The sequence below is a fragment of the Euphorbia lathyris genome, chromosome 2 (assembly GCF_963576675.1).
Source record: "Euphorbia lathyris chromosome 2, ddEupLath1.1, whole genome shotgun sequence".
Taxonomy (NCBI): Eukaryota; Viridiplantae; Streptophyta; class Magnoliopsida; order Malpighiales; family Euphorbiaceae; genus Euphorbia; species Euphorbia lathyris.
The window spans coordinates 22,808,202-22,835,476 of NC_088911.1; the positions used below are offsets into that span (position 1 = coordinate 22,808,202).

Below are 27,275 nucleotides of genomic sequence, written 5' to 3' on the forward strand. Positions count from 1 at the left end.
CTAATTAGTTTTTATATTTAATTGTTACATAATAAATAAGTTTAGAGAACTGATAAAACATTTATGAAATTGAGAGCTAATAATTTATGGATAAATTTAATAAGCTAATAAGAAACTTGTAAAACGAAGGGAATCAATCTACATCACAATTTCAGAGAAGTCGTGATGTATTTGGTCAACAAAATAATAGCCGAATTCTGATTCGCCTTATCCAGAAATTTGGCGGACAAAGAGGTTAGAGAAGAAAATGCAAACGTGTCAAATATGCTTCCAACCGTTAAATATTTCTTCACCCGCTACCGCCATCGCTTGTTGGAGCTTTTCAACATCAGCTTCAGCCTCAGTCATGTGAGCGTTACTCATCCCTTCCCCAACAAAACAATTATACGCTGTCAAGCCTAGGTTTTCCTGCTTCACGATCCATGTTATCATTTCGAAATTTCACCGGCGCCACCGCTGCATCATCCTCATGCCATTTTCCGGTAGTCCGCTCTCTCTTCTGTCACCGCACGCTTGCTATCTCAACTGGTCCTCGTCCTTCTCTTAGACTCGAGGAACTATCATTGGAGGAGCCACTACAATGTAGGGCTGCTATTAGAGAGGTATTTACATTTATGGAGAGTGATAAGACCGAAACAGTTCCGGGAGAGGGAGAAGGTGAAGAGCAACCAGAAGTTGAGGAAGACGAAGATGATGATGAAAAAGGGATTCCGAAAATAGGTGTGGCGAGGCAAACATACATCCCTGTTTCTAAGTCGGAGCTCTTGGAGGCTATTGTGTCGAAGTTATTTGACTCTCCCGATGATGCTAATCAATTTCTTCTTCTCTCTTCGTGAGTTTTCCGTTCTCTCTCGTCAGGTCTAATACAATTATTCAATATATTCTGTCGTTCCTTCTTTTTTTCCTCTTCTATTTCTTTTAAAACTGCAGTTTCAAAGTGTGATTACAGGCGCTTGGATTCCATTCTTCACGCTGAGCACAAAAGCATTTTAGAAGAAATGCGAAGAGATTACTTCGTCAGTTATTCCGCGGATAATGAGGATGGTAGTGATAAAGGACGGGGCAATTCTGACGGATCATCTCAACTTAACGGGGACAAATCCTTTGTTAACGACAGCATCAATGGAACTGGGAAAATATGGAACAATTGGAAGGACGGCGAATTTGACATGCCATTGAATTTTGGGTCTGGTCTGGATTTGAAAAATATTTTAGGTTATTCAGCCAAAATTGAAAAAAGAAGTACAAATGATGAGTCCAGGTCTGTTTCCCATCTATTTTAAATTAGCTTGAGATTCGTCAACGATATATTGAGCTATATGTCGCCCTTTCATGGTTTTTGTTGATTTGTCTCTTATTATGTCAACTCAATTGTAGGCTTGCTGTTGCGACTCGTTTCCAGCGTGCTTTTATGCAGCTTCTTAATAATGCTCAGTTTCAAGAACTATCCGCTCGGGATTTGATGTTGACATCTGCCTTGAACTCGGATTATCTTCTTACTTTGCCAGTATATGTGGATTGGAAGAAAGCATCTGAATCCAATGCAATAATTTTTAGGTAACTTTTTATGCTGGTTACGTTATTTGGTGAAAGAGGGGAAAACAAGAAATTTTGATGCTAGTTTGTTATTGGGTGCGAACCTATGGAAGCTCGATTAAATAACTGAACTACTTAGCTGCTTTTAGGGTTAACGACTGCTTTCATATATTATATGTCAGCATGATCAATTGAAAACATAAACAGTTCAACAGGTAGGATACATCTATACTTGAGACAAGTGAAATACTCTAACAACTGTGGGAGACAAACAGATTAGTAATCCCTGTATGATGCTTTTAGCTTGACATCATGATGATAAAGTTTGGATTCTGATGCATGAAAAGATACTAGCACAAGAATTGCTTTTTTATGCCTTAAACTAGCCATTAGGAAATTGAGAATGCTGGCTGAGTTGGTTTTCCAATATGTTGTATATTGTGATGCTTTACTTTTTACTACGGGTCTTATTTACTTGCAGGAGAGGTTATTCCACTGAAAGACAGAAAGGCCTCATGATTGTTGAAAAACTGGATTACTTACAGTCCAGATTTCTGCAAAAAATCTTCTTCCTTATATCAGAACCATTAGGGAAAGTTGGCAAATGGATGAAAAAGGTGGTTGCCTTTCCTTGATTGGATGTATCAGTCTTTTAGAGAACTAGTGTGGCCCTATGAGTAGGATTTGATACAAAAATTAAATATTTTTTGTCCCAATGGAAGAAGGTTGAATAGCTGATATCAATTTCAAAAAATCAACATCTTAAGTTTCTGAAATTGTTGGGGATTATCTGAGACAGCCCATGAATTTGAAAGAGCTCTATGATTGTAGCCTATGTTGCACGGAAACTCTTCTTCATTACCGTTTCCGCATTTGGTGTCCGTTTCTTTTCTGTTTCCATTACCATTTTCTAACTAATTTTTCATAGAAATAGCGTTTCCCGGTATCCGTTTCCGTTTCATTTCCCGTTTCTGTTTCCGTGCAACATAATTTGTAGCTTCAATTTGTTTTGCGTTTTATTATTATTATTATTTAGATTGTAGGAGGGTTGGGGTGGTGGAAATTTTCATATTCGTTTTATAGATTATATTGAAGCTATTAGTGTAGTGTATTAGGCTTGACATGTTCCGTTTATGCTGTCTTGGCACAGGCTGTCATAAATTCTTCACAGAGACAACAAGGGCAAGATTGGGTCAAGAAAATGACTCTTTGGCTTGATGACGTGTCTCTTTTCCAGCAATCATATTTTGCCAATAATGAACAGGCCTCTGATAATCTTGTGGGGATGGAACAACTATCTGATAATGATGTTCCCATTTGGCTTGCAGCACAGAGGGCAGTAAGTCGTTATGAAGGATTTCTGTCACCAGTTGGACCCCGTGGAAGGCTATTTAGAAAGTTGCTTACTTGGATTGGCATTGTGCCACCAATACCAGAAACACCCTTTGAACATGACAGTGATAATAATGCTGCTGAACCTCATTTAAGGTTAATGGCTCTTTAATTTACTCTCTTTTCTTAGATCTACTAATTTACCTTCCCTGATTTTTATACTCATAGGTTTAAAAGAACAACAACAAAGCCTTAGTCCCGAAATGATTCGGGGTCGGCTAACATGAACCATCCTATAAAACCGTGAAATTAAGTCGTGTCAGCGACACAAATTCGCTCCCTCCACTCCGTCCTATCCACTACCATATTTTCCTCAATTCCCAGTAAACTCATATCACTCTCGATCACCCTCCTCCAAGTTTGCTTAGGTCTTCCCCTACCCCTCACCACTACATCCCTTTGCCACTCTTCGGTTCTCATAACCGGCGCATCAAGCGCTCTACGTCTCACATGGCCAAACCACCTTAGTCGGTTTTCTCTCATTTTATTCTCAATAGATGTGACCCCTACTTTTGTCCTAATTATTTCATTACGCACCCGGTCCTTTCTCGTATGACCACACATCCATCTCAACATACGCATCTCCGCCACCGCCATCTTATGGATGTGGCAGTGTTTCACTGCCCAACACTCCGTACCATATAACAATGCTGGTCTAATTGTCGTCCGGTAGAATTTTCCCTTCAATCTATTAGGCATTCCGGGATCACAAAGGAAACCCGTAGCACTCTTCCACTTCGACCAACCAGCTCTAATCCTATGAGCAACATCTCCATCTACTTCTCCATCCGTTTGAATAATAGATCCTAAATACCGGAAGCAATCCGAGGCCTGAACAACTCTCCCATCTAGGGTGATTGTCCCTGCCTCCCTACTCCTATGGCCGCTAAACTTACACTCCAAATATTCTGTCTTACTTCGACTCAACTTAAAGCCTCTAGATTCTAGAGTTTGTCTCCATAGTTCCAACTTCCTCTCCACTCCTTTCGTCTCATCAACCAACACAGTATCATCTGCAAACAGCATGCACCATGGTATACCATCTTGAAGTGAGCTTGTTAGTTCATCCATAACGATGGCAAAAAGAAATGGACTTAGTGCGGAACCTTGATGCACTCCAATCGTAATAGGAAACTCTTCAGTCTTCCCAGCACTAGTACGTACACTCGTGCATACTCCCTCATACATGTCCTTTATGATGTCAATATATTTCCGCGAAATGCCTTTCCTTATCAAGGCCCACCAAAGTATTTCCCTTGGTACCTTATCATATGCTTTCTCCAAGTCAATGAAAACCATATGCAAGTCTTTCTTCTTATTTCGATAGTGCTCCATTAATTGTCTCATTAGATGGATGGCTTCCATAGTTGATCTTCCCGGCATAAAGCCAAACTGGTTTTCCGAGATCTTCACCGTCCTCCTTAGCCTTTGTTCGATCACTCGCTCCCAAAGTTTCATGGTGTGACTCATTAATTTGATTCCCCGATAGTTGGCACAATCTTGGACATCGCCTTTGTTCTTATACAAAGGGATTAAGATACTTTTCCTCCATTCTGATGGCATCTTATTGTTTCTCCAAATTTTGTTGAAGAACGTCGTCAACCATTCGATTCCTCTTTCTCCCAAACATCTCCAAATCTCAATAGGGATGACATCAGGTCCTACTGCTTTCTTCAACTTCATCTTACTTAATGCCATTTTGACTTCACCCTTTTGAATTCTCCGCAGGCATTCATGATTTATCATATCGTGATGGATACTTATATCTCCAACATCTTGTTGGCGATCTCCATTAAATAAGTCATCAAAATAAGACCTCCATCGTTCCTTGATATCCTTATCTCCAACTAGGACTTTCTGGTTCACATCCTTCACACATTTAACTTTTCCGAGATCTCGCGTCTTCCTATCTCTCATTCGAGCAATTCTATATATGTCTCTTTCCCCTTCTTTCGTATCCAATCTTGTATACAGATCCCGATTCACCTTTGCTCTAGCATCTCGTATGACATTCTTTACTTCCCTTTTAGCCTCTTTGTATTTTTCGTAGTTCTCGTCACTCCTACATTTCCCCAATAGTTTATAGGATTCTCTCTTACTATTTCAAGATGGTATACCATGGTGCAAACAGCATGCACCATGGTATACCATCTTGAAGTGAACTTGTTAGTTCATCCATAACGATGGCAAAAAGAAATGGACTTAGTGCGGAACCTTGATGCACTCCAATCGTAATAGGAAACTCTTCAGTCTTCCCAGCACTAGTACGTACACTCGTGCATACTCCCTCATACATGTCCTTTATGATGTCAATATATTTCCGCGAAATGCCTTTCCTTATCAAGGCCCACCAAAGTACTTCCCTTGGTACCTTATCATATGCTTTCTCCAAGTCAATGAAAACCATATGCAAGTCTTTCTTCTTATTTCGATAGTGCTCCATTAATTGTCTCATTAGATGGATGGCTTCCATAGTTGATCTTCCCGGCATAAAGCCAAACTGGTTTTCCGAGATCTTCACCGTCCTCCTTAGCCTTTGTTCGATCACTCGCTCCCAAAGTTTCATGGTGTGACTCATTAATTTGATTCCCCGATAGTTGGCACAATCTTGGACATCGCCTTTGTTCTTATACAAAGGGATTAAGATACTTTTCCTCCATTCTGATGGCATCTTATTGTTTCTCCAAATTTTGTTGAAGAACGTCGTCAACCATTCGATTCCTCTTTCTCCCAAACATCTCCAAATCTCAATAGGGATGACATCAGGTCCTACTGCTTTCTTCAACTTCATCTTACTTAATGCCATTTTGACTTCACCCTTTTGAATTCTCCGCAGGCATTCATGATTTATCATATCGTGATGGATACTTATATCTCCAACATCTTGTTGGCGATCTCCATTAAATAAGTCATCAAAATAAGACCTCCATCGTTCCTTGATATCCTTATCTCCAACTAGGACTTTCTGGTTCACATCCTTCACACATTTAACTTTTCCGAGATCTCGCGTCTTCCTATCTCTCATTCGAGCAATTCTATATATGTCTCTTTCCCCTTCTTTCGTATCCAATCTTGTATACAGATCCCGATTCACCTTTGCTCTAGCATCTCGTATGACATTCTTTACTTCCCTTTTAGCCTCTTTGTATTTTTCGTAGTTCTCGTCACTCCTACATTTCCCCAATAGTTTATAGGATTCTCTCTTACTCTTTACTGCTTGTCGTACTTCTTCTGTCCACCAAGATGTGTCCTTACCCGGTGGCATGCTACCTTTAGATTCCCCTAGAACTTCCTTCGCTACTTCCCTTATACTATGCTCCATCTTATTCCATATCGAATCTATATCTAAATCCATATTGCAAGTCCAAATATCTTTTTTGGTCATCTCATCCACAAATTTTTGTTGATTCTCCCCTTGCAATTTCCACCACTTAATCTTAGTCTCTACTTGTGGTGTTTGTTTTCTTATACATTTCCTACTTCGAAAATCTAGCACCACTACTCTATGTTGGGTTGTCGTACTCTCACCAGGGATCACCTTACAATCAACATAACTCTTTCTCCAAGCACTCCTTACTAAGAAGAGGTCAATTTGGCTCGCATTACCGCCACTCCGATAAGTCACTAAGTGGGATGTTCTCTTCATAAACCATGTGTTCATGATACTCAAGTCATAGGCTGATGCGAATTCCAAAATATCATTTCCTGCTTCATTCTTATCTCCAAAACCATACCCTCCATGAACACTCTCAAACCCATCTCGCCTAGACAAACTATAATTTGTCCTTACCTGTTCATTATCCTGTAGGAGTATAGAGAAGATGTTTAATGTTATATTACAAAACCAATCTTGTTATTGTACTTTTTATGAATTTGGTATAATGCATGTTAGACTAATAACCTGCTTAGACCTGACTCGAGCTAATCTTTTGCCAAGGTTGTCTCCTCGAGGATGTTGTCCATTTAGGTGTAAAAGAATAATTATTCCCTAAACAAGCTATAATTTGTCCTGACCTATTCATTATATTATAGGAGTATAGAGAAGAATTTAATGTTTTATTACAAAATCAATCTTGTTATTGTACTTTTTATGAATTTGTTATCATGCATGTTAGGTTAATGATTTGCATAGACCCGTTGCGAGCTAATCTTTTGCCAAGGTTATTTCCCAGAGAATGTTGTCCTTTTAGGCTTTAGCTTATTGGTGGGATGCAATAGAGGCAGGATGAGAAGGTTGTGATCTACATGGCCTATTAATTCAAATAATTGAACATGATTGGAATATTGTTTTGTTTATAATGGTAATAAATTCTTCAGAGTCGCCTGCTGTCCTTAATCAAGGAGGACCAGGCAATGTATTGAAATTATAAATATTAGGTTGCGATGAATTTAGGAGAGCTTGATTAGAAATCCTAAAGTTAAAAGTTGCAAGACATTGTGACAACAAGTGTCTATTAGCTATTTTTACAGGATTTATTGTATGATAGACCATTACCACTTGAATGGCAAGTAATAAAAAAATTATCTGTTCAGGCCAATTTTTTTATCAAGGATATCACTTAGTGATATATGGAGACCTGCTACGAGAAAATACTGTGGAAATAATCCTTGGAAAATGTTAAAAACTTCATTTTCCATTCTTCTTTCGCAGTCAGTCCTTCAGGTATTCCTCATGCGCAAAATTAGTTACATCTTTTGTCAATTCACTATTTTAGAATTCCAAAGGATAATGTGTAAGTTTTTCCTTCTTTCATATGTGCAAATATCCTAACACCATCTGGACATGTTAACCGAGCCTTAAATTTGTGGTATTTGCATATGCATAATTAAGTTTTTTTTGGTAACAAAAAGTTTAGGTAAGGGTAGGTCTACCCACTCCCAAGGTCAGGGCAAACCACAGACCTCGATGAGGGTTTACAGTGGAATTTACAGATCACCTACCAATGAGGGCTAAATTTTGACGGAATGGGGAATCGAACCTCAAACCTGTCAAGCAGAGGTTCAACGCCTTACCACTCGGACCAACCCTCATTGGCTCATATGCATAATTAAGTTAACTAGGCATTATTCAATAACATCAGTGTTTATCTTAATCAGGAGCCGGCATTTGAAGAGCTGATTTTACTGTACACCAATGAAGTGACTAAAAGTGACAAGGCTGAGGTTCCACCACTGCAATTAAAAATCTACCAGAGAATTCCAATTCCTGATCTACCAGTTAATACTTTTTATACTAAAGTGTCTGTTGATGCTTCATATATTATATGCAGATTGTGGTAATTCATTGAAAAGTGGATGTGAACTTGCAAATTGTTATCATTATTGTGCAGGTTGTTTTTCCTCACAAGAAGCTCTCTTTCCGTATCATAGACACGGTATATATAATTAAATAAGCAGCAGTTAGATGTTTGAGAATTCCAATATACTTTTATGGAAGCTGTAAGTGCACTTGTTGACTGGGAAGCTAAGATCTGTAGGTACGGTTGGATTTAGCTACAATACTTGGACTTTCGGCGTACTTCATCAATTACAAATTTGAAAACATTGGTTCTTCGCCGTAAGATCTTATTATATTATTATTATATCTTTCCCATTATTTGTTCTTTTTTAATTATAAGCACCTGTCAGAAAAAGCTACATATAGATGTAAGAGAATAACTACTCCCTCTGTTTCTTTGAAGGATGTCTTATAAGGTTTTGACACATAAATTAAAGAAGTCATTAATATTCTTTTAATTATTGTACTATTACTAAAATAACCTCATAAATTCTTTTTGGAATGTGAAACACTTCATTAATTTTCTTCTTATCAATATTAAATACAAGAATAGACTTGAAAATAATTATTAAATTTTCGCTTGATTTTTTAAAATGACAAGTATTTTAGAAGAAGAGCATTTTCCTAAAAAGACGTCTTTTCAGAAATGGAGGGAGTACATTATGTTAGTCATGAGTGGAATGTGATTATGAGTAGTTTAAGTTCTCTGCTGAATATCAGACTTCTAAAACTTTGAGTTTCTTTTCAATCCTTTGATATGCAGCACTTGAAATCATTAAAACTTTCCGGGTGCACTTAGAAGTTAGTATTAATATCTGACTTTTATTTTTCTTCTATAATGCAGGTCAGCGATATATCTTGATGTGATTGCCATCACTGCACTGATAATATATGTAACTCGCGTTGCTTTGGGTTACAAACAGACATGGGATAGATATCAAGTAAGTTAAGAAAATATTGTTTGATCAGTGCGCAAGATAAATATTTATCTGATCTTTACAGAATTACAGGAGATATATTTATTACTCAAGTTGCTCTAAGTCATTCAGTAATTTCTTAATAGAATTTTATTATTACAGCTACTTGTTAACAGGACGCTTTATGAGAAAACACTGGCAAGTGGCTTTGGCTCTGTTCATTTTCTTCTGGATGCTTCTGAACAGCAGCAGGTCAAAACTTCATATTTCTTCATGTATTTGTCTTTTCTAAATGTGGATACAGGCCCATAATAAAGTATGGGACTTCTATACTATCAATAACAGGTTCACTAAAATGAGAGTTTGATGTTCTAGTGAGTTAATTTCAACAATATATTTGTGTTCCCTGGGTAGTTTGTTTCTGATAAAAACTATCTCATGCATGCAGTACAAGGAAGCCATTTTGACCTATGCAATCCTGCTTAAAGCAAAGAATGACCAGGTTTGCTGTTATATTTGTTTTTATTGTCTATACAAATTGGAATTTCATTGGGGTAAAAATTACTCTTTTTTTTGGTAGAAATTGTGGTAAAATATACTTCTAATATGTTAGCCTATGTTGCACGGAAACGGACACTTGGAAACGTTATTTCTGAAACAGCATAGCTAGGAAACTGAAACAGAAATGAAAATGAAGCTGAAACGGACACAAAACATGAAAACGTTACTGAAGAGGAGTTTCTGTGCAACATAGATTTTAGCTATAGAACACATTCAACAATAACATTCTTGTTTCATTATGATATCCTTCCTTTCCACCAGGGCCACTAGAATTTTTTATGACTACTGGCATGAATTAATAGAATTTGAATAATTTGTTGTGATGTGTTTATTTTGCTGGACCTTTGGCTATTTCCGAAAGAGAAGAAACTATGGCATTTTCTGTTCTCTCATTGATTTTGCTTGTAGATCAACATGATTCTTCTTAATCTCACCGCAGGTCAGTTGTCACCGAAGTATAAGTGATGAATGTGAGAGATTTATATACGATACATTCAATGCGAAGGTAACATAATGGGGGCATTATGCATCTATATTATATGAATGTCTTCTCTTAGATAGGCAATGGCTAATGTTCGTGGCTTGGGCTAACTGCAGGTTGAAATGCCAATTATCAAAGCGGTGAACACTTTGGTTAGGCTGGGCCTCGTTATTGAAACACCCGTTGATGGAAGAATCAGATTGGAAGCTATTCCCTGTGAAAAGGCGGATGAAGCCCTTAAAGCACGCTGGAATAATTTGCTTGGTTAAAGCTCAGATTAGTTTGGAATCACTTCATACCAATATAGTGTTGGAGAATTCATTAGGAATCAAGTATATACCAAAAGTACATAGATGTCATTTTCAAACAAGGGAGGCACTGTATAGAAGCTGTAAGGTGTCTTGGCTACATACATCATTATGTAGTTTTGTATAGCTTAAAGGGTAAAGTAAAAAAAAAAACACGTGGTTTTCACTATTTGCAAACAGGTCCCCGAGATCTAAAACCATACAAACAAGGGTCTATGGTATTTTGGCCTATTTCATGTTTGTTTTGTAAGAGCTTTTTCGGCCTTTTTAGTTATAAGATTGGAGGAATAACTTATCATTTATTTATCCACTAACTTATCTTTAAAACAAACATGAGATAAATTTTTATTTTTTTATCACACCTCATTTATCTCCCATAAGACAGTAATTGCCTGCAATAAAAAGGAGTCAAATGAGTAAAAGGAGTTGTCAGGTTTTGTGTTGAAACATCTTAGCTGCATAATTATTTTGTTCTATTTATAAGATATTCAGGAGCAATTTGGAGAGAAATTGGTCTTGAACCTTAGTTAATGTTACAGACACGCGGAAGAACGTAGAGGGGAGTATATTGTCTAGTGGGACACATTAAGATTTAGCATTACCAATTGCATCATGTATATCTCAAGATGCCAATTCTAGAGAATTGGTACGTCTTCCTCATTGGTCTACGCATCTAGAGGTCGTTATCTTTCATCATAAGCTTTGATTCGAAAATATTGATTGTTACACATGGGATGTACCGTCCTTCCCTTGGGTCTTCCATAGTTGTTTAGGGCTTCGATCCAAGAGCGTCTAGTCTGTGATTTGAAGAACAGAAGGATTTTTCAATGGACTAGAGTTTAGCATAGGCAAAAGAGGAATCTGATGAGTGAGTTAAGCGATATTTTGGCTTTTGGCCAAATGTAATCGGAACGTCCAATGCGTAGTCTCAACTCATCCATGTGAGTAGTTGGGGAGAGTAGAAAGCATGGTGACTGTGAAGTTAACAGAGAGGTCAGGGTTACTGCATGTTCCCTTTCTAATCATATTGCTCTCCCACTGAACCGTAGTCATGTATCGAGAAGTGTGCCGATGTTTCGAAAAAAATGAAGTGAAAGGATTTTATACAATTATGTGACCTCTTTAATTGGAGTTTCTTGAGCGACGCGTCTGTAATAATGACCATTTCAATTTTCTAAGGTCAACAGCCTATAAAAGAAGGGGATTTCCATCTCCATTCTTCTTTTGTGCTCATTTTTTCTTTGCTTCTTCTCCAAATTCCTAGCTTTCTCAAAGTTCTTTGCAACTAATAAATGAGTCTCTTTTTTTTTTATTTCTTTTATTTGGTGCATGAAAAAGGTTTGATTAGAAAAAAACCACACACCATAAAATATGATTCTTATCGATACTGAAATCATGACTAACATTACTCTAAACCCCACTTCTTCTAAGAGTATCTCCAACACTCACCAAATAAGGGTTGGAAATGCCATTTTGGTGGTGGTTGGCTTCTTCAACCACCACCAAATTTCTATACCATTTTGTTATAGAATTAAAAACTCAACCAATTTTGGTTGATTTTGGTTTCCACTTTGGTGGAAATCAATAATATATATATATATATATATATATATATATATATATTATTTTAAAGAGATTCAAATTATATTTCATAAATTATTTAATTTAGATAAATATTATTTAAAGGTTTTTTTTTTCTTTTTATATATGTCATCGGAATTAGATGCAACATATCGACACAATTCTAATAGCATTGTTGTTGTCGCATACGAGGTCAATCTTTTTAAGACGTTCACGACACTGTCTATAAATTGTGCAAGCGGACTGCCGGATGACTCCATGATAAAAACTACCTAGTCACAAGAACATTACGGCTTTGAATTGCACATCGCATATCAATCTAATGACATACACTCAATCATTTGCTTAATTTCGATTGTTTTAGGAAGAAAAGAAGGTTTATTTTCAGAACTAGAAGAAAATGAGAAGGACCAGACTCTGTTCAGGGAGCTAATCTACTTTTATGGATAAGTTGGGGGAGTTGGTGATACGAAATAATCAAATTCAAAGAGCTGGTGAGACACTTACAAAGTTTAAGGAGTCAATTTACTATTATGAACAAGTTCAGAGTGCTGATGATGTATTAGGTCTTTACCCTATAATATCTAAGTGCCTAGTCTGTAATCATTCGGTTAGTCGGTGATAAAGTTTTTTTCAATAAATAACCGATTAAAAATACTAAAGTGTGAATTAAGATAAAGTTCATGCAACATTAATATAATTTACTCAATATCTATAAAACTAGTTTTTGGCCCGTGCGATGCACGAATTCATCTTGGCATATAAATATTAAAAAAAATTGTAATTTAATAATTAAAATTAATGACATAAAGATGTTATCTAAATTCAATTTTATTATTTTATTTTTGCATTTACTTTAAATAATTATTTTATAGATAAATATAATAATATAATAAAAATTAGTATATTATATTATATTTTTAACAGTAAAAAAAGAAGAAGTAATCCATCAACTCCATCGTTACAGATATGCATAGAGTTAGAGAGAATTTAGAAATTAATCTAAATTCTGTAGAAATCTTAGATAAATACGAACAAAATAATACTTTTATAGATAAATACAATTAAAATTAATTTATTATATATTATATTTTTTATGAGTAAAAAAAGAGGAAGTAACACCTCAGTCCATCGTTACTGTTTTATATTATATAAATATAATAATATATAGGTATATAGATACCGTAGACTTAGCAACGACATATATGATATATTGGCAACGACCTGTATTGCAAAAATAATAATAGTCCCCGCCAATTCTGACATAAATAGCGGCGAATTAGGGACGAGAATATTTAAAAAACGGCATATGTCGTGAAATACAAGAACATAAAATGTCGAAGCTATTTTTCAGAAAATATAAGCAATCAGATTTTGGGCAATCTCTACTTTCTTTAATTTTTCACTCGATTTTGCACGCTCTGTTTTTTCTCTCTGCTATAAAACAAAAGAGATTAGGTCGGATGTTGTGAAACTATCACTCCCTCTCTGATATTTCTTTTGACGGCATAATCAGTGGAGATGGATCTGGAGGGGTTTTGAACTTTTGAAGACTGGAATCTTTGGGCTTGATTGCATGGACGGTTCAGAGAGGTTAGTGAGGGTTGATAGAAGGTTTTGAAGGGTTTTTTTTAACAAATTGCATCCAATTTTGAACCCTCCCATTCCTTCTCTTCCCTTACCTTTCCCTACCTCTCTCTGCCCTTCCTTTATTAACTCTTCCCTACCCTTCATCCAATCAAGCTCTTTGGATCCAGTTCTAGGTTTAAGATCAGAAATCACTCTGTACTTCGAGTGCATAGTGCAGGTAATTCCATTGAAGCTCCATTTGCTATATGATGACTTCTATCGGTGTTTATTATCTTATTAGATTCTGTATGATCTCGATTTAGGAGTGTGTATGGTTAAGGAGAAGTTTAGATTGTTTGTATGTATTCAAATATAGCCGATTTGATTATTTGCATTCGAAAGTTTTTATCCTTTCACCTGTTAAACCTCTAAATATTTCACTGTGATTTTTACTAGTTGAGGCTTGCCTGGGCCACTCGATTGTTTGTATTTCTTTTCACTGATTTGATTGGGGATATACTTCACTACTATATTGTCGTGCCTTGTCTAGCGGAAACTGCATTTCATTTCATTGATGCCTCCTAATAATTTTATTTTCAGCTGTCCTACGTTCGATATGTGATTGCTGCATTTTCTGTATTCAAGATGACTGAACCGATCCCATGGTTTGAGTTTAAATTCAATGATGAGTAGAGAAATTAGTCCAAATGAGTTGTTTAATCAGTTGCTTTATTGACCTTAAAAAATATATATAAATTTTGGAGTAGCATTTACAATAAAAGCATAATCTCAAATGTACTGATTAATAGTCTAATAGCCCTATGATAGATTTTTTCTTCTTAAAGAGTTCTAATTTCTTAACTTTGCACTCCCTGAATAGTTCATAGTTCTACCAACCTCAAAAACTTAATTACTCTATCTTCTACTTGCAAGTAAAATTTTCTGACTTCTATCGATGTTTTACATGAGGTCTATGTGATGATTTTAAGCATATAAATTGATGTAAAAGTAGTTCCTGTTGTTAGTAAGAGTGCAGGACAGATAGGATTTATGTGTTGTGAAAGCCTAAAAGATTCATGTTTGACAAAAGTGTATAACTGCATAAGAGTGTAAATTGCCTCTTATGGAGAATCCAAAATGAAGTATAAGCCTATGAATGGTGTCCGGCTAGTAGCTTAGCTCTTTGTGTTCTTATTTATGTCTTGTGGAGGATACAAGTAGCAAAACAAGATTCCATTTTATGCTTCATTATGATTTAGTCATTATTCTTTCCTGTTAGGTAATTGCTCAAAGTCTTGAGATCAAAGTACTGTTTGAACAAAACAATTTATGATTATTTCTTGTGGTTTTAGAAGGGGATCGGTCGTTATTGTGTTTTGCTCTCGTCAACAGTGATGTGCTTTTTCTTTGGTTCTAGAGAGTGAACACCATATTGGGCGCAGCTCATGTGCTGCTCAAGCATGAACTAGGACTTCAACTGTTGTTTCAGTAACATGATATGTTGTGATATATACTGATAAATACGAGTTATTGTATTGCACGTAACCCACTGGTCTACTTATAGTTAATTTAGGCACTGCTGTAAATATATTTACCCTACAAGCTGTTCTACTAGATATAGTTTAGTTTTGAATGTTAGTTAAGTAGACTTGAAAGTACATATATTGCTAGCACCCTGTGTCAGTGAGATTTTGAGGTTTGGCTTTTCAGATTTCTGTTCGTTGGACTTAACCTTAAATTATGTCTTGTTTGTGGGTATGGTCCTATACAAGAGGGCACAAAGAAAAGAGTCAGGTCTGGTTTGCTCATTTTGCTTTGCATTTTGAGACCTAGTCTTGAGTGAGAAACTATAATGAGCCAATTTGGTCGAGAGATTTAGATGCGAGATTTTGACTAATTCAGAAATCCGTAATATTTTCAGTGATAGGCCAGCTTTATCCATGTGAATGATAGACTACTTACAATTGAGAAAATCTAATTAGGCAATCCTTACTTAATTCTATTCATATTTAAGAATGCTGGGAATTTTAGCCAAATGTTCACAATTATTTTTGTGTGTTTACAACATAAATTTTGTAGCAATTATATATATAATAACATGGATTAAATGTCATTTGACACCTGAAATAGAAACATTAAACCAATTTTCCTTTGAAGACATTTCAAGCATTTATTTATCTTGACAAACAATTGTTGTTTTCCAGTGATGGCTCGAGGCAAAAATCAACACAATGGTGGAAGAAATCCTAAACGTAAAAGGGGTCGAGAAAGTGCAACTAATGATTATAATGAAATAGCTACACAAGATGTAGCTGCTGGTAACACTGGAACAACCACACAAGATGTAGCTACGGGCAACAATGGAATAACTATACAAGATGTAGCTTCTGGTAATAATGGAACATCTACACAAGATGTTACTGATGGTAACAATGAAATACCTACTGAAGGTGAAGCTATTATGGAATCAAGTCATAGTACAAAAGAATCACAAATTTCAAATGGAGGTGTTCGTAATGGGGCTGTAAATGGTGTAAGACCAAGTATTTATGAAGCTTTTAATGTCAAGCGAACCGTTAATGTACACCAAGCCATCCATGTTGATGCTAATGAGTAAGTATTTCACCTGTTATGTTTTTTACTTTTTTTCTTCTAGCATATTTCTGTTTATATTGTAGTGACAGTGACGCACCACCATTTGATGCATATATTTCTCAATTAGAGCAACAAACTTCTCAATTAGAGCAACATGTTAAACATAAGCGTCAACAATATGAGAAACTGCAGCAAGAAAAAAACTTACGCCAACATCTAAATCAGCAAAAAGAATGACTTAGAGAATTGATTCGGAAGATGCTTCCTAATCCTTCTACAAATCAAGCTGGGTGTAGTTCTGAGGGTAGGCCAACCTCACCTCCCTAAGACGAGTTTGCTCACTTAGAGTAAGAGATATATGACGAGCATAGAAACGCAATATGGATGTTGTTATTGCGATAACCAAATTGCAGCTGTTATATACATCACATATGTATCAATGGCTTCTGTATCATCATAAATTTACAATAAAATGCAACATGTTATGGACAACATGAGTTCCTCTTTTCTTATCAATTAACAAGTTAGTTTCGTTCTTTCCGTTCTTGCTAACTCATGGACAGTTCCCTTCTTGCTAACTCCAGATTGAAGAGAATTGGAGCTTGTTCCTCATAAGTCGAGAGGCCGAGCTTTAGTAAATATGTGTTGCGGAAAGGACTAGCAAATTGAAAGCTAAAGCATAAAACATATAGAGAAGGCACCAGAATTTAACGAGGTTCGGCTAATATTGCCTACGTCCTCGGACACTATTAAATATTATTGCAAAAGAGCAAATATTACAATAAAGAAAGGAGGAGAAAACAACTAAGCCTTAGAAATTAGAGGGGGCTAGTTGTAGGGTGCCTTAAGCCTAAAACCCAAGCCCAAATATATAGCCTTCCAAACTCCCTCAAAAAGTCTAGCTTTTCAATGTGGGACTTTGAACAACTAATATACACATTTTCCTCTTCTTCCCTTTAGACTAACAGTATAAGCTTCTTAAAAGAGAGCCCTTTTTCTACAATACAAATACTCCGCCACCTCTGACTGCACGCCCTATAAGCATATTTCTGTCCAGATAGGAAAGGTAATATAATCCTCCCACATGTTGCCTGAAATTCAAATTCTTTTCCTTTCATTCATGTGTAAGTTGGACTTACCTCCCTGGATTTCCTAGACTTGTTACAGGAATTTGAGCTTTCAAAGTACGAATGAACTGCAAGATCTGCAATTAACAGAGAAATTATTAGTTGCTTCCATTCTTGTAGAATTAATAAAGGTAAGAGAATGCTTGAAAACAAACAAAAAGTCAAAAAAAGCAACTGCAACATTCATTATACCTGGAGACGTAGGAATGAGCATGGTAGTATTGCCGGAGCTATAAAAGCTTGCAGCTCGTCGCTGATTTTGATATTTTGGACGCTTATCTGCCAAAATCACAACCGTTTTGGCCTCACATAAACGAACAGGAACGCAAAGAAAAAGTAACATAATGTTTTCTTGGAGGAGGAAATTTTTAATTGGCTTTAGAGACTATGAAGTGAGCTATTAAATCCATGACATAACAATTGCAGAGCTATGTGTTTGCAATGTTTCATCATTAATCCAACATAATATGCGGCATGTTTTAGCCACAGTTATGGGAAGTCATGTTAAATAAAGGACAAAGAACCTGACCTCTTCAAACTGAAGATAGATGTTACGTGCAGAAACAACATCAAATTTTGCAGAAACAAGGAAAGTAGCTCCATCTTGTTCCTGTAATACATAAGTATAACCATCATCAGTAGTGCTCACCTCGACCCTGAATAACCAAATAAATTTGGTCATTCACCGTTAGATCCAAGCTTATTAGGATCATGTGGTGGAGATGCAAATCATCCTAAAGCTTAAATTTAATAAGCTTAGATCTAATGATGAATGACCAAATTCATTTGGTCATTTATGGTCCAGGTGAGCACTACTGTAACCATCATATATATTTGGTAGAGCCCAATGTTTCTTAAAATAAAATGTTGCTTTTGGGTTGATTCATTTTGTCTATTTCGTTTAGTTTCCTATTTTCTTATTCATAAAACATTTGTTTATTGGTAGGTACTTCTTTTCTCTCCAGTCATAGCTTTTAGAACACATTTTTCTGACATTTTAGCCATGATAAAGATACATGCAGAGGTCCTTAATCCCTCACATGGTTGAAGAATCAACTCCTTATAATTGCAACAAAAAAGTTCCTAAACATGAATGAAAAAGAGAAGGTTTCAAGTACTAGTACGACACATAATGGAATTACTAATCAACACAGATTTAGAGTTGCTTTGATTGATATAACATAAATCCCAATATGCTGCTTCAATTGGTAACTCTAGCTCAGATGGATAAACATAGGTGATGCAGTGGGGGAGAGGGAAAGCTAAGGTTTTACCTCTAACAATGAGGGGATACTCCACCGAACAACATTACAAATGATACCTCCATTGGACTTATCTCGATATTCAAACTTCTGAAAGATCTGCCTAACCTATTCACTCATTCATAGACAAATACATGATAAACAAAGAGATCAAGCTAAAAATAAAGAAGAGCACAAGCAAATTACTCCAAGTCCTATAGCAATTGGTGTTTTTTAGGATGCCATTTGCATAAATTTGCGAGGGGTTACCTAAGGCATGAATGTTAAATCAAAAGTAAAAGAGCCTCTTCAAACAGAGAGTAAACAAAATCAAATCTCACATAGCAGGCATGTCTCAAATTTGAGATGGTTAACACTCAAGATCCTCATACTATTGCTATATCTGTTTTAAATAATTGATTCATTTGTTGGAACAATTTGTGTTTGTTTGTTTTGGAACAATTGAATCAATATGTGTGGATGAATTGATGTTTTATGTTGTATGTAGACCTGCTGATATAGTTTGTATAAATGAAGATCGAGGCGATGGGGTTGCTAATTGTAATGAGGAAATCGTGTAAGTGATTATGTTTTTATTTTGCTTTTGGAACAAATGTTTGAGTTGCTTGGAACATTTCGTATATATGTGTGGAACAATGTATCTTTTTGTTATTTATTTGAGTTGTTTTATATTTTGAACAGGGATATTGATGCTTTGTCAAATAATGAAAGTGATACAGACATGTCTTATGATGACGATGATGATGATATAGACCTACAATCTTTGCCTGATAATGTGCCAGACGAATTTGCAAAACTATGCAGATTGGCTGACAAGTATTTATGTGCTGGGAGGACAATTTACACAACTTTTGAAGCTTACATTTTTGGTCATGAGGTGAGTGCATATATTTTGAGGAGGGATCTTCGTAATGTGGCTAATATAGGTGCGATAGCGTGTGGTCCAATTGTGTATTACATGAGGTATTTTTTTAATCTATCATTCCATGCTTGTATTAGTGATTATTTTTCTTTTTTTTAATGGCATGTTTACTGTATATATTTTGTATGTGTTTTGTACAGGCACCTCTATGATGTGATGCAGAACAATGTGAGGTTGGACACGTCCTTCTCCCTTGTTGATCCAAACAGGACCAATACAATTGAAACATTTAAAACGATAGAGGAGAAGGCCATGTTTTTGTCAGAGAGATATGGACAGTGCGGCCGCCAATGTTTGTATCTGATACCGCGAAACAAATAGTATGCATTTTTTACCTGTACTGATAATCTATTTTAGTTGGTTAATAATGTAGTTTAGTTGTACTAATATAATTGTTTTGTTCAGCTATCATTGGACTTTGACTGTTGTTGATCTTGAGATGAAACGGGTTTTTATGTTCGATCCGTTGAAGGGTCGTTTGCGCGTGAAAAATGATGAATGGAGATTTGTTGTTGATGAGTATGTTTAATAATCAAATGCCTTTTCATAATGTATTATATTTTTTTAATGCAATAGTTTGACATATATATGAATTTGATTTCGTAGATCTATTAAATCTTTCTACGATGAGAAGTTTAAAGTAAAATGGATTTGTCCTGGGGTACGTCTTTATTTGCTCTTTGCGGATTTTCTTGTATGTATATTTGTATATTTTCGTTTTTTGTTTTTAAGTTGTTTGTATTTTGTTTGTGCAGAAGCTTCCAACTCAGACAGATAACACAAGCTGTGGGTATTACGTAATGAAGTACATGCGTGATATAGTGTCTGAGAAAGATTTGAAGATTGATGAGATTGTAAGTGTTATTGTTTGGAACAATTGGTGTTTCTTCTGGGAACATTTCATTGAATTTGTTGGAACAATTAGTGTTAATGTATGACATGTTGAAATTATAGTTTTGATGCATGATTTTAATTGTGATCTCTTTTTTAGTGGAATAAGGATCCAAGGAAGTCGTCATACAGTATAGATGAGATAAATGAATTACGACGAGAGTTGGCAGATATTGTTTTGAAATTTATTGTTGATAATGAGGATGGTGGAGGAGGGCATGGAAGGAGGACGATTAAGGAATCAAAGTACACGCGTTCTCCTTTTATTCGTCAACATCCAAGGTTGGTGGAGAACATCGATAACCGTTAAAGGAGAATTGTTGAATTTGCATTTAGTCCTTATAAAAGCTGGTAAGAAGTTGAAGCTATGCTGTTATATGAATTTATATGTTATTTTGACATATACTAATTGTTTTTTTCCTTGTTTTGAAGTGATGTATTTTTTGGCGATGGACAAACATATATTAATAAACTAGAGATTCTATCTCTTTCTAGCAAGAAACATCTTATTAATAATGTTGTGGATGTCTGGAGTTCAATTTTGAACAGTCAAGAATTGAAGAAATTTGAGCGAAAAGTCAAAAGATTTTTTTTCACTACCTATGCTTTTGTATGTTGCTTAACTTTGTAAGTTTGTTTTTTCTTTTCATTTTGGAAATAATTATTTTGCTAACTGTTGTTTTGATCATTTTGTAGAGTTTACTGTTTTCTAAAGTTAACACATGCAACTCAACAGAAGCGGAAAAGATTGTATCTTTTAAGCAAAGGCTTGAAACTGAACTTGATTTTGCGAATGTTAAGAACTTGGTTGATGTTGACTTGGTAAGTTTTATTTTCAAATAACTGATACTAGTATCGTTTAGAAATTTGAGTATGATAGTTTATAATATGCAATGAATATTAATAACATTATATTTTTTGGAACAATAGAAGTTTCTGGTTGAACAATAGAAGTTTCTGGTTGGAACAACATAAATATCATGTTGGAACAATTTTAAATTTATGGTGGAACAGCAGTAGCTGAAGGGCATAGAATTTATTCAGATACTTATGTATTTTGTTGTTTATTAGGTATTTTTCCCTGTTATCTGTAATGAACATTTCTATTTGATTGTTGTGAACAATCTGGCAAATAGTGTTGAAATAGTGGATAATAGAACACTCCCGCGTAACATTAGTCGTGTTAAGAAGTACAGGAATTGCCCTGAATATCTGGTATGTTATAACATAATTTATTTCATACTGTGGATTTTATGTTTATTATTATTTTGCATATTTGATAACATATTTTCTGTTTCGTGCGTTGCAGTTAAAATCCTATGCTGAATTTGTGTACAAAGATGATGCTTCTTCATGCAAACGAATGTATGAATACAAAGTGCATTTGATGAACATGAAATGGAGAGGGAAGACTAACCACAATGACTGTGGTATTTTTCTTTTGAAGCATATGGAAACATATATGGGGCAGAGTGTGAATGAGTGGGATATTGGACTGACAAAGAATTCTAAGGTATATATTGAAAATTCTTTATGTAACATTTTGTATTACTATTATTCTTTTTTCTTATATCATTATTTTTTTTTTTTTGCAGGAAAAAGAGTTTAGAAAGCTTAGAGTTCAGTATTGCTGGACCATTTTATTGAATCCTAGAAATGAGCTTCTTGGTGAAATCGATAAGAAGTCAAAAGAATGGGCAGTTAGAGCTGGATTGAATTTACAATAACATATTTGTAAGGGGAAAATGCAAAAAAAAAAAAAACCTTGTGGTTACACCTTTTTCGAACAACACACATGTGGTTTAAAAGTTTACAAATGGTACCTTGAGGTTCATTTCGTTAGCAAACAAATACCAAATTGACTAAGGGTGTTAAAAGTCAAAGGAAAAAGAGTTAATTTGGTCGTTATATTTATTTATTTTATAAATTAAACCCTCTTATTATCTAATTATAACAAAAAAAATCCAAAATAAAAATAGAAATCAATTACACCATCTTCTCAATCTCTTTAATTTTTTACTTTTTTCTTTTCTCTCTTCTCTCTCATTTTTCTTAATTTCTCTCTAAAATCAATTAAATTAAAGATTAGACATTAAAATCAACCCAACATTCAAATGGGTAAGAAAAAGAGTTTCAAATTTCAACCTCCACGCCTCTATCTTCACAATCAAGGGCCTTGTATATGACCTTCATGACTCCATTCATCAAAAATTTTGATTATTAATGAGTAAGAAAATTAAAGCCGAGGCCGCGAGCAAGATTGTAAAGGCGAGAGGTTTGTATTGTTTGATTGGGTTGAGAAAGAATTAAATACTGGAACTTGGTGACTTTACGGGTTTTCTTCTTGATTTCCATGTAATTTTCATAGCCATGATCGCGTACTCACAACTGCTTTTTGGGAATGGAGGTGGATTGGCATATTGATTTGGTGAAAATGAGGTTGTAGATGGTGGACTGCATAGATTTAAGGTTTTTAGTATTGGAATTCAGGAGATTAAAGGAAATGAAGATGCGCATTTTGGACACTGATGGAATTGGATATCCAGGGTTTAGGGTTTTTCACAGAGGAAAGTGAGACAAAGAAAAATCAAAATTTTTGATGAATGGAGTCATGAAGTTCGAAATTTGAAACTTTTTTCTTACCCATTTGAATATTGGGTTGATTTTAACATCTAATCTTTAATTCAATTGATTTTAGAGAGAAATTAAGAAAGATGAGAGAGAAGAAGAAAAAAATAAAAAAATTAAAGAGAGATGGAGAAGATAGCGTAATTGAATTTTATTTTTTATTTTGAAGTATTTTGTGATAATTTGATAATAAAGAGATTTAATTTATAAAAAATAAATATAAGGACCAAATTAACTCTTTTCCCTTTGACTTTTAACACCGATAGTCAATTTGGTATGTGTTTGCTAACGGAATGAACCTCAAGATACCATTTTGCAAACTTTTAAACCACGTGAGTGTTGTTCGAAACTCAGGTATAACCATAAGGTTTATTTTTGTACTTTTCTCTATTTGTAATTAGCAGTTTATTGTAAATATACTTTAGAATTTGTATATATGATTTTATATTCAAAAAGGTTTATGAGATAAATATGTGTTCAGTGTAGCAAATAAATTACGTTGGAATATAGTACGGATTATGTTGGAATGGAAAAGAAATTTAAATCATATTAAAGTAATTAAAAAGAATCTAACTATTTCTGTTGAAACAATTTAATATTGTCAGTGGAACAATGTATGTATTCTGTTGGAACAATGTATGTATAGTGTTGGAACAATATAAATATTTTTTCCAATGTAAGGGTTATGTTGGAACATGTAGAATTTCGCTTGGAACAATATGCAATTTTAGTTGGAACAATACATGTTCTGGAACAATGGATCAGTAATTTGGAACAAGGGATCAGTAAGTTTGTTTTAGAGGTTTCATCCTGTAAAATAAAAAATCAAATGAAATATTAATCACTGTTTGTTTGAATATAAATAATGCATGCTATATGTATCATTAAAATTGTCATTGTTGATAAACTGAATACAGATTTACTTTAGTCTATATTAAAAAAAATTAATAGAAAGAAAGATCATGGAAATGTGTTTTCGATAGAAAAAAAAATAGAAGTTGAAGAGACTCAATAACTTAAGACTGCTGAGATTCCCAATAAATATTTTATTTGAATGGAAATGTGTGTTCGAGAGAAGTAAAAATAGACGTTGAAGAGACTCAATAACTTAAAACTGCTGAGATTCCCAATAACTCATTATTTATGCATGTGGTGTGCAGCAATCTTCTATAAATATTATTCTTTTCTCTCTTGTTTGTACTTTCAGAAAAAATGTTAGGAAGTAGTTCAAGTCCTGGGAAGAGGAAGAGATCTCCATCTCCACCAGAACAACCACAGCCACAACTGGAAATTCCTTCCGAGTTTGTTCAAGTAATTGAAGACATGTAGGAAGCTTTTCATGACAGGGATGCTGATGAGATCATAAGAAAAGTGAAAGGCATGAAAACCTTCATGTCTTTCTTTTGTGACTCCATGGTTACTTACATTGAGAAAGAAGAAGAGAAGAAAGAAGAACTGAAGGAAGAGAAGAAAAAATTGAAGAAAAAAATAGAGGAATACAAAAATGATGTTTTAGATCCTGATTCTAATAATTATTTTTAATTATGTATTTTGTTTTTTCATTACATATTGTCTATTAATTATGAACAGAAGTTGTTTTGAATTTCTCTTTTAATTATAAAGTTCTCTTTTTCATGATTACATGATGACACGAGTTTTTAATTACATATTTCTCTTTTTCATAATGAGTTGTTCCAAATGAGAACACAAGTTGTTCTAAATTTCAAGATAAGTTGTTCCAAACTGCTAGAGTACATTTTTTGGAAAGAAAGTTTAGACAGAGGGAGGAAACTTACATTATTTCTTTCCTTTTTCTGGACAATCTCTAATATCATGGTGGCACAATTGATGACAACCTTTGCACATCCTTTGCTTTTTTTATATTTGTTCAACTGCTTTCTCTTTTTCTCCCTTCAATCTTTTCTCACTATTTGTAATATGAATCTCAGTTCTTTTTGTTTTTTGAAACTTTAGGTTCTTTGATTACAACTTTAGAGGACCGACTTGTTCTAACCAATAAGATGGCACAAAGAAAAGAGTCAGGTCTCGTTTTGCTCATTTTGCTTTGCATTTTGAGACATAGTCTTGAGTGAGAAACTATAATGATCCAATTTGGTCGAGAGATTTAGATGCGAGGTTTTGACTAATTCAGAAATCCGTAATATTTTCAGTGATAGGCCAGTTTTACCCATGTGAATGATATACTACTTAGCGATTGAGAAAATCTAATTAGGCAATCCTTAATTCTATTCATATTTAAGAATGCTGGGAATTTTTAGCCAAATGTTCACAATTATTTTTGTGTGTTTACAATATAAATTTTGTTGCAATTTTATATATACTAACACGGATTAAATGTCATTTGACACCTGAAATAGAAACATTAAACCAATTTTCCTTTGAAGGCATTTCAAGCATTTATTTATCTTAACAAACAATTGTTGTTTTCCAGTGATGGCTCAAGGCAAAAATCAACACAATGGTGGAAGAAATCCTAGACATAAAAGGGGTCGAGAAAGTGCAGCTAATGATTATAATGAAATAGCTACACAAGATGTAGCTGCTGGTAACACTGGAACAACCACACAACATGTAGCTACGGGTAACAATGGAATAACTACACAAGATGTAGCTTCTGGTAATAATGGAACATCTACACGAGATGTTACTGATGGTAACAATGAAATACCTACTGAATGTGAAGCTATTATGGAATCAATTCATAGTACAAAAGAATCACAAATTTCAAATGGAGGTGTTCGTAAGGGGGCTGTAAATGGTGTAAGACCAAGTATTTATGAAGCTTTTAATGTTCAAGCGAACTGTTAATGTACACCAAGACATCCATGTTGATGCTAATGAGTAAGTATTTCACCTATTATGTTTTTTACTTTTATTCATCTAGTATATTTCTGTTTATATTGTAGTGGCAGCGACGCTACTTCTGCACCACCATTCGATGCATATATTTCTCAATTAGAGCAACAAACTTCTCCATTCGAGCCATTTGATGCATATATTTCTCAATTAAAGCAACAAACTTCTCAATTAAAGCAACATGTTAAACATAAGCGTCAAGAATATGAGACACTGCAACAAGAACAAACTTACTTACGTCAACATCTAAATCAACAAAAAGAACGACTTAAAGAATTGATTCGACTTAAAGAATTGATTCGGAAGATGCTTCTCAATCCTTCTACAAATCAAGCTGGGTGTAGTTCTGAGGGTAGGCCAGCCTCACCTCCCTAATCTTAGTAACCTATTGTTTCTTGGCTTTTTTTTTTTTTTTTTTTTTTTCTTATCCATACTCAACTAGTTGATTGTCTTATCTTTATAGGGCCATAAGATTGTGATTTTGGAATAGTTTGGTTCAGTATTTTAGTATTTTTTGTTATCTATGAAATTATTTATTATGTATTGGTTGTAAAATTAGTTGAAAAATTAAGAGCATGTTTGGTTCACTTGTTTGTTGTTAATGTTTGCTGTTACTTATAAACATCATCATATATTAGTTGATTATTCTATTAAAAGCAATTGTTTCGAATTTTTACTAAAAACTTTTATTTTATGTTTAAAATTAAAAGGAAAAAAATAGTGCCGGAAAATGGAAACAAACGGACATTAATACAATATAAAGGTTTCTTGAATTATAAGGTATAAAATATATATATATATATATATATATAATAGTTTACTAATGCCTAATTCAGAGCCGACATGCAACAACTCATATGTTTTTGCCAACTTAGTAATGACACAATTACTAATGACTTATAAGTGATATATATATGGTACACTATTAGAAAATATCCATTTATTGATGGAAATCTCTGGAATCATTTCCGTGGAAAACATTTATGGAAATTCCGCCGGTCTTATAATCATCAAACGGATTGACGGAACTGGTTGACGAAATCTACTTATCCATCAAAATGTTTGGCGGGAGATTTCCCACCGTCATCCATACGTTTTATTTGACGGAATTGATTCCGTCAAAATCGGATTGACATTTTTTTTGACGTATGTTACGTAAAAAGTGGGGGACTAATAAATTATTTATCCGTTAAAATATATTAAATTTTTTTTTCATCACTACTAATAAATTATATCATAATAATAAGGGTAAATTAAAAAAAAAAAAACATATGGACCGATTTCAAAAAAATAAAAACCTGTGGTTTGTTATTACAAAAAAAAAAAAAATGTGTTATACGCCGTTACCCG

General features: G+C 34.5%; 4 protein-coding genes across 9 annotated transcripts; 3 read left to right on the forward strand and 1 right to left on the reverse strand.

Annotated features, from left to right (window-relative positions):
- The first annotated feature begins 214 nt into the window (after positions 1-214).
- On the forward strand, positions 215-10,723 carry LOC136217282 (uncharacterized). Of its 6 annotated transcripts, none has more exons than XM_066003882.1 (14): positions 217-832; positions 950-1,261; positions 1,378-1,557; positions 2,018-2,153; positions 2,687-3,024; positions 7,462-7,591; positions 8,026-8,145; positions 8,259-8,303; positions 8,406-8,485; positions 9,051-9,147; positions 9,286-9,375; positions 9,572-9,625; positions 10,124-10,189; positions 10,282-10,723. In XM_066003882.1, the coding sequence occupies exons 1-14, from the start codon at positions 423-425 to the stop codon at positions 10,432-10,434; spliced, it is 2,211 nt and encodes a 736-aa protein (XP_065859954.1). In that variant the 5' UTR covers positions 217-422; the 3' UTR covers positions 10,435-10,723. The 6 variants fall into 6 exon arrangements, 5 of the variants coding, with proteins under 5 accessions (XP_065859958.1, XP_065859954.1, XP_065859955.1 ...); XM_066003883.1 differs by having other exon boundaries at positions 650-858; positions 939-1,261; XM_066003884.1 differs by having other exon boundaries at positions 692-832; positions 939-1,261.
- Positions 10,724-13,374: 2,651 nt separating this feature from the next.
- On the forward strand, positions 13,375-20,987 carry LOC136217283 (uncharacterized). Its single transcript, XM_066003887.1, has 10 exons — positions 13,375-13,861; positions 15,828-16,236; positions 19,095-19,163; positions 19,289-19,570; positions 19,670-19,849; positions 19,935-20,048; positions 20,136-20,190; positions 20,285-20,383; positions 20,521-20,771; positions 20,853-20,987. The coding sequence occupies exons 2-9, from the start codon at positions 15,830-15,832 to the stop codon at positions 20,728-20,730; spliced, it is 1,416 nt and encodes a 471-aa protein (XP_065859959.1). The 5' UTR covers positions 13,375-13,861; positions 15,828-15,829; the 3' UTR covers positions 20,731-20,771; positions 20,853-20,987.
- Positions 17,216-19,011, reverse strand: LOC136220220 (probable plastid-lipid-associated protein 10, chloroplastic). Its single transcript, XM_066008011.1, has 6 exons — positions 18,979-19,011; positions 18,620-18,715; positions 17,875-17,955; positions 17,538-17,624; positions 17,358-17,422; positions 17,216-17,309 (listed from the first exon to the last, which is right to left on the reverse strand). The coding sequence occupies exons 1-6, from the start codon at positions 19,009-19,011 to the stop codon at positions 17,216-17,218; spliced, it is 456 nt and encodes a 151-aa protein (XP_065864083.1).
- Positions 20,788-23,445, forward strand: LOC136216739 (uncharacterized). The gene is made up of 6 exons (XM_066003302.1): positions 20,788-20,792; positions 20,853-21,030; positions 21,117-21,242; positions 21,492-21,635; positions 21,730-21,933; positions 22,016-23,445. The coding sequence occupies exons 1-6, from the start codon at positions 20,788-20,790 to the stop codon at positions 22,145-22,147; spliced, it is 789 nt and encodes a 262-aa protein (XP_065859374.1). The 3' UTR covers positions 22,148-23,445.
- The last annotated feature ends 3,830 nt before the right edge of the window (positions 23,446-27,275 follow it).

Excerpts from the sequence above, each read along its gene's own strand:
- LOC136217282 (XM_066003882.1), top strand. The coding sequence starts at position 423 with ATGTTATCATTTCGAAATTTCACCGGCGCCACCGCTGCATCATCCTCA. Across the intron at positions 3,025-7,461 it reads GCTGCTGAACCTCATTTAAG|GCCAATTTTTTTATCAAGGA; the intron begins GTTAATGGCTCT and ends TTATCTGTTCAG. Across the intron at positions 10,190-10,281 it reads ACGATACATTCAATGCGAAG|GTTGAAATGCCAATTATCAA; the intron begins GTAACATAATGG and ends GGCTAACTGCAG.
- LOC136217283 (XM_066003887.1), top strand. The coding sequence starts at position 15,830 with ATGGCTCGAGGCAAAAATCAACACAATGGTGGAAGAAATCCTAAACGT. Across the intron at positions 20,191-20,284 it reads TAAAATGGATTTGTCCTGGG|AAGCTTCCAACTCAGACAGA; the intron begins GTACGTCTTTAT and ends TTGTTTGTGCAG. Across the intron at positions 20,384-20,520 it reads ATTTGAAGATTGATGAGATT|TGGAATAAGGATCCAAGGAA; the intron begins GTAAGTGTTATT and ends TCTCTTTTTTAG.
- LOC136220220 (XM_066008011.1), bottom strand. The coding sequence starts at position 19,011 with ATGAATCAATTATTTAAAACAGATATAGCAATA. Across the intron at positions 18,716-18,978 it reads TTAAAACAGATATAGCAATA|GTTAGGCAGATCTTTCAGAA; the intron begins GTATGAGGATCT and ends ATGAGTGAATAG. Across the intron at positions 17,956-18,619 it reads GTATCCCCTCATTGTTAGAG|GAACAAGATGGAGCTACTTT; the intron begins GTAAAACCTTAG and ends TATGTATTACAG.
- LOC136216739 (XM_066003302.1), top strand. Across the intron at positions 21,031-21,116 it reads TTTTCACTACCTATGCTTTT|AGTTTACTGTTTTCTAAAGT; the intron begins GTATGTTGCTTA and ends ATCATTTTGTAG. Across the intron at positions 21,934-22,015 it reads GACTGACAAAGAATTCTAAG|GAAAAAGAGTTTAGAAAGCT; the intron begins GTATATATTGAA and ends TTTTTTTTGCAG.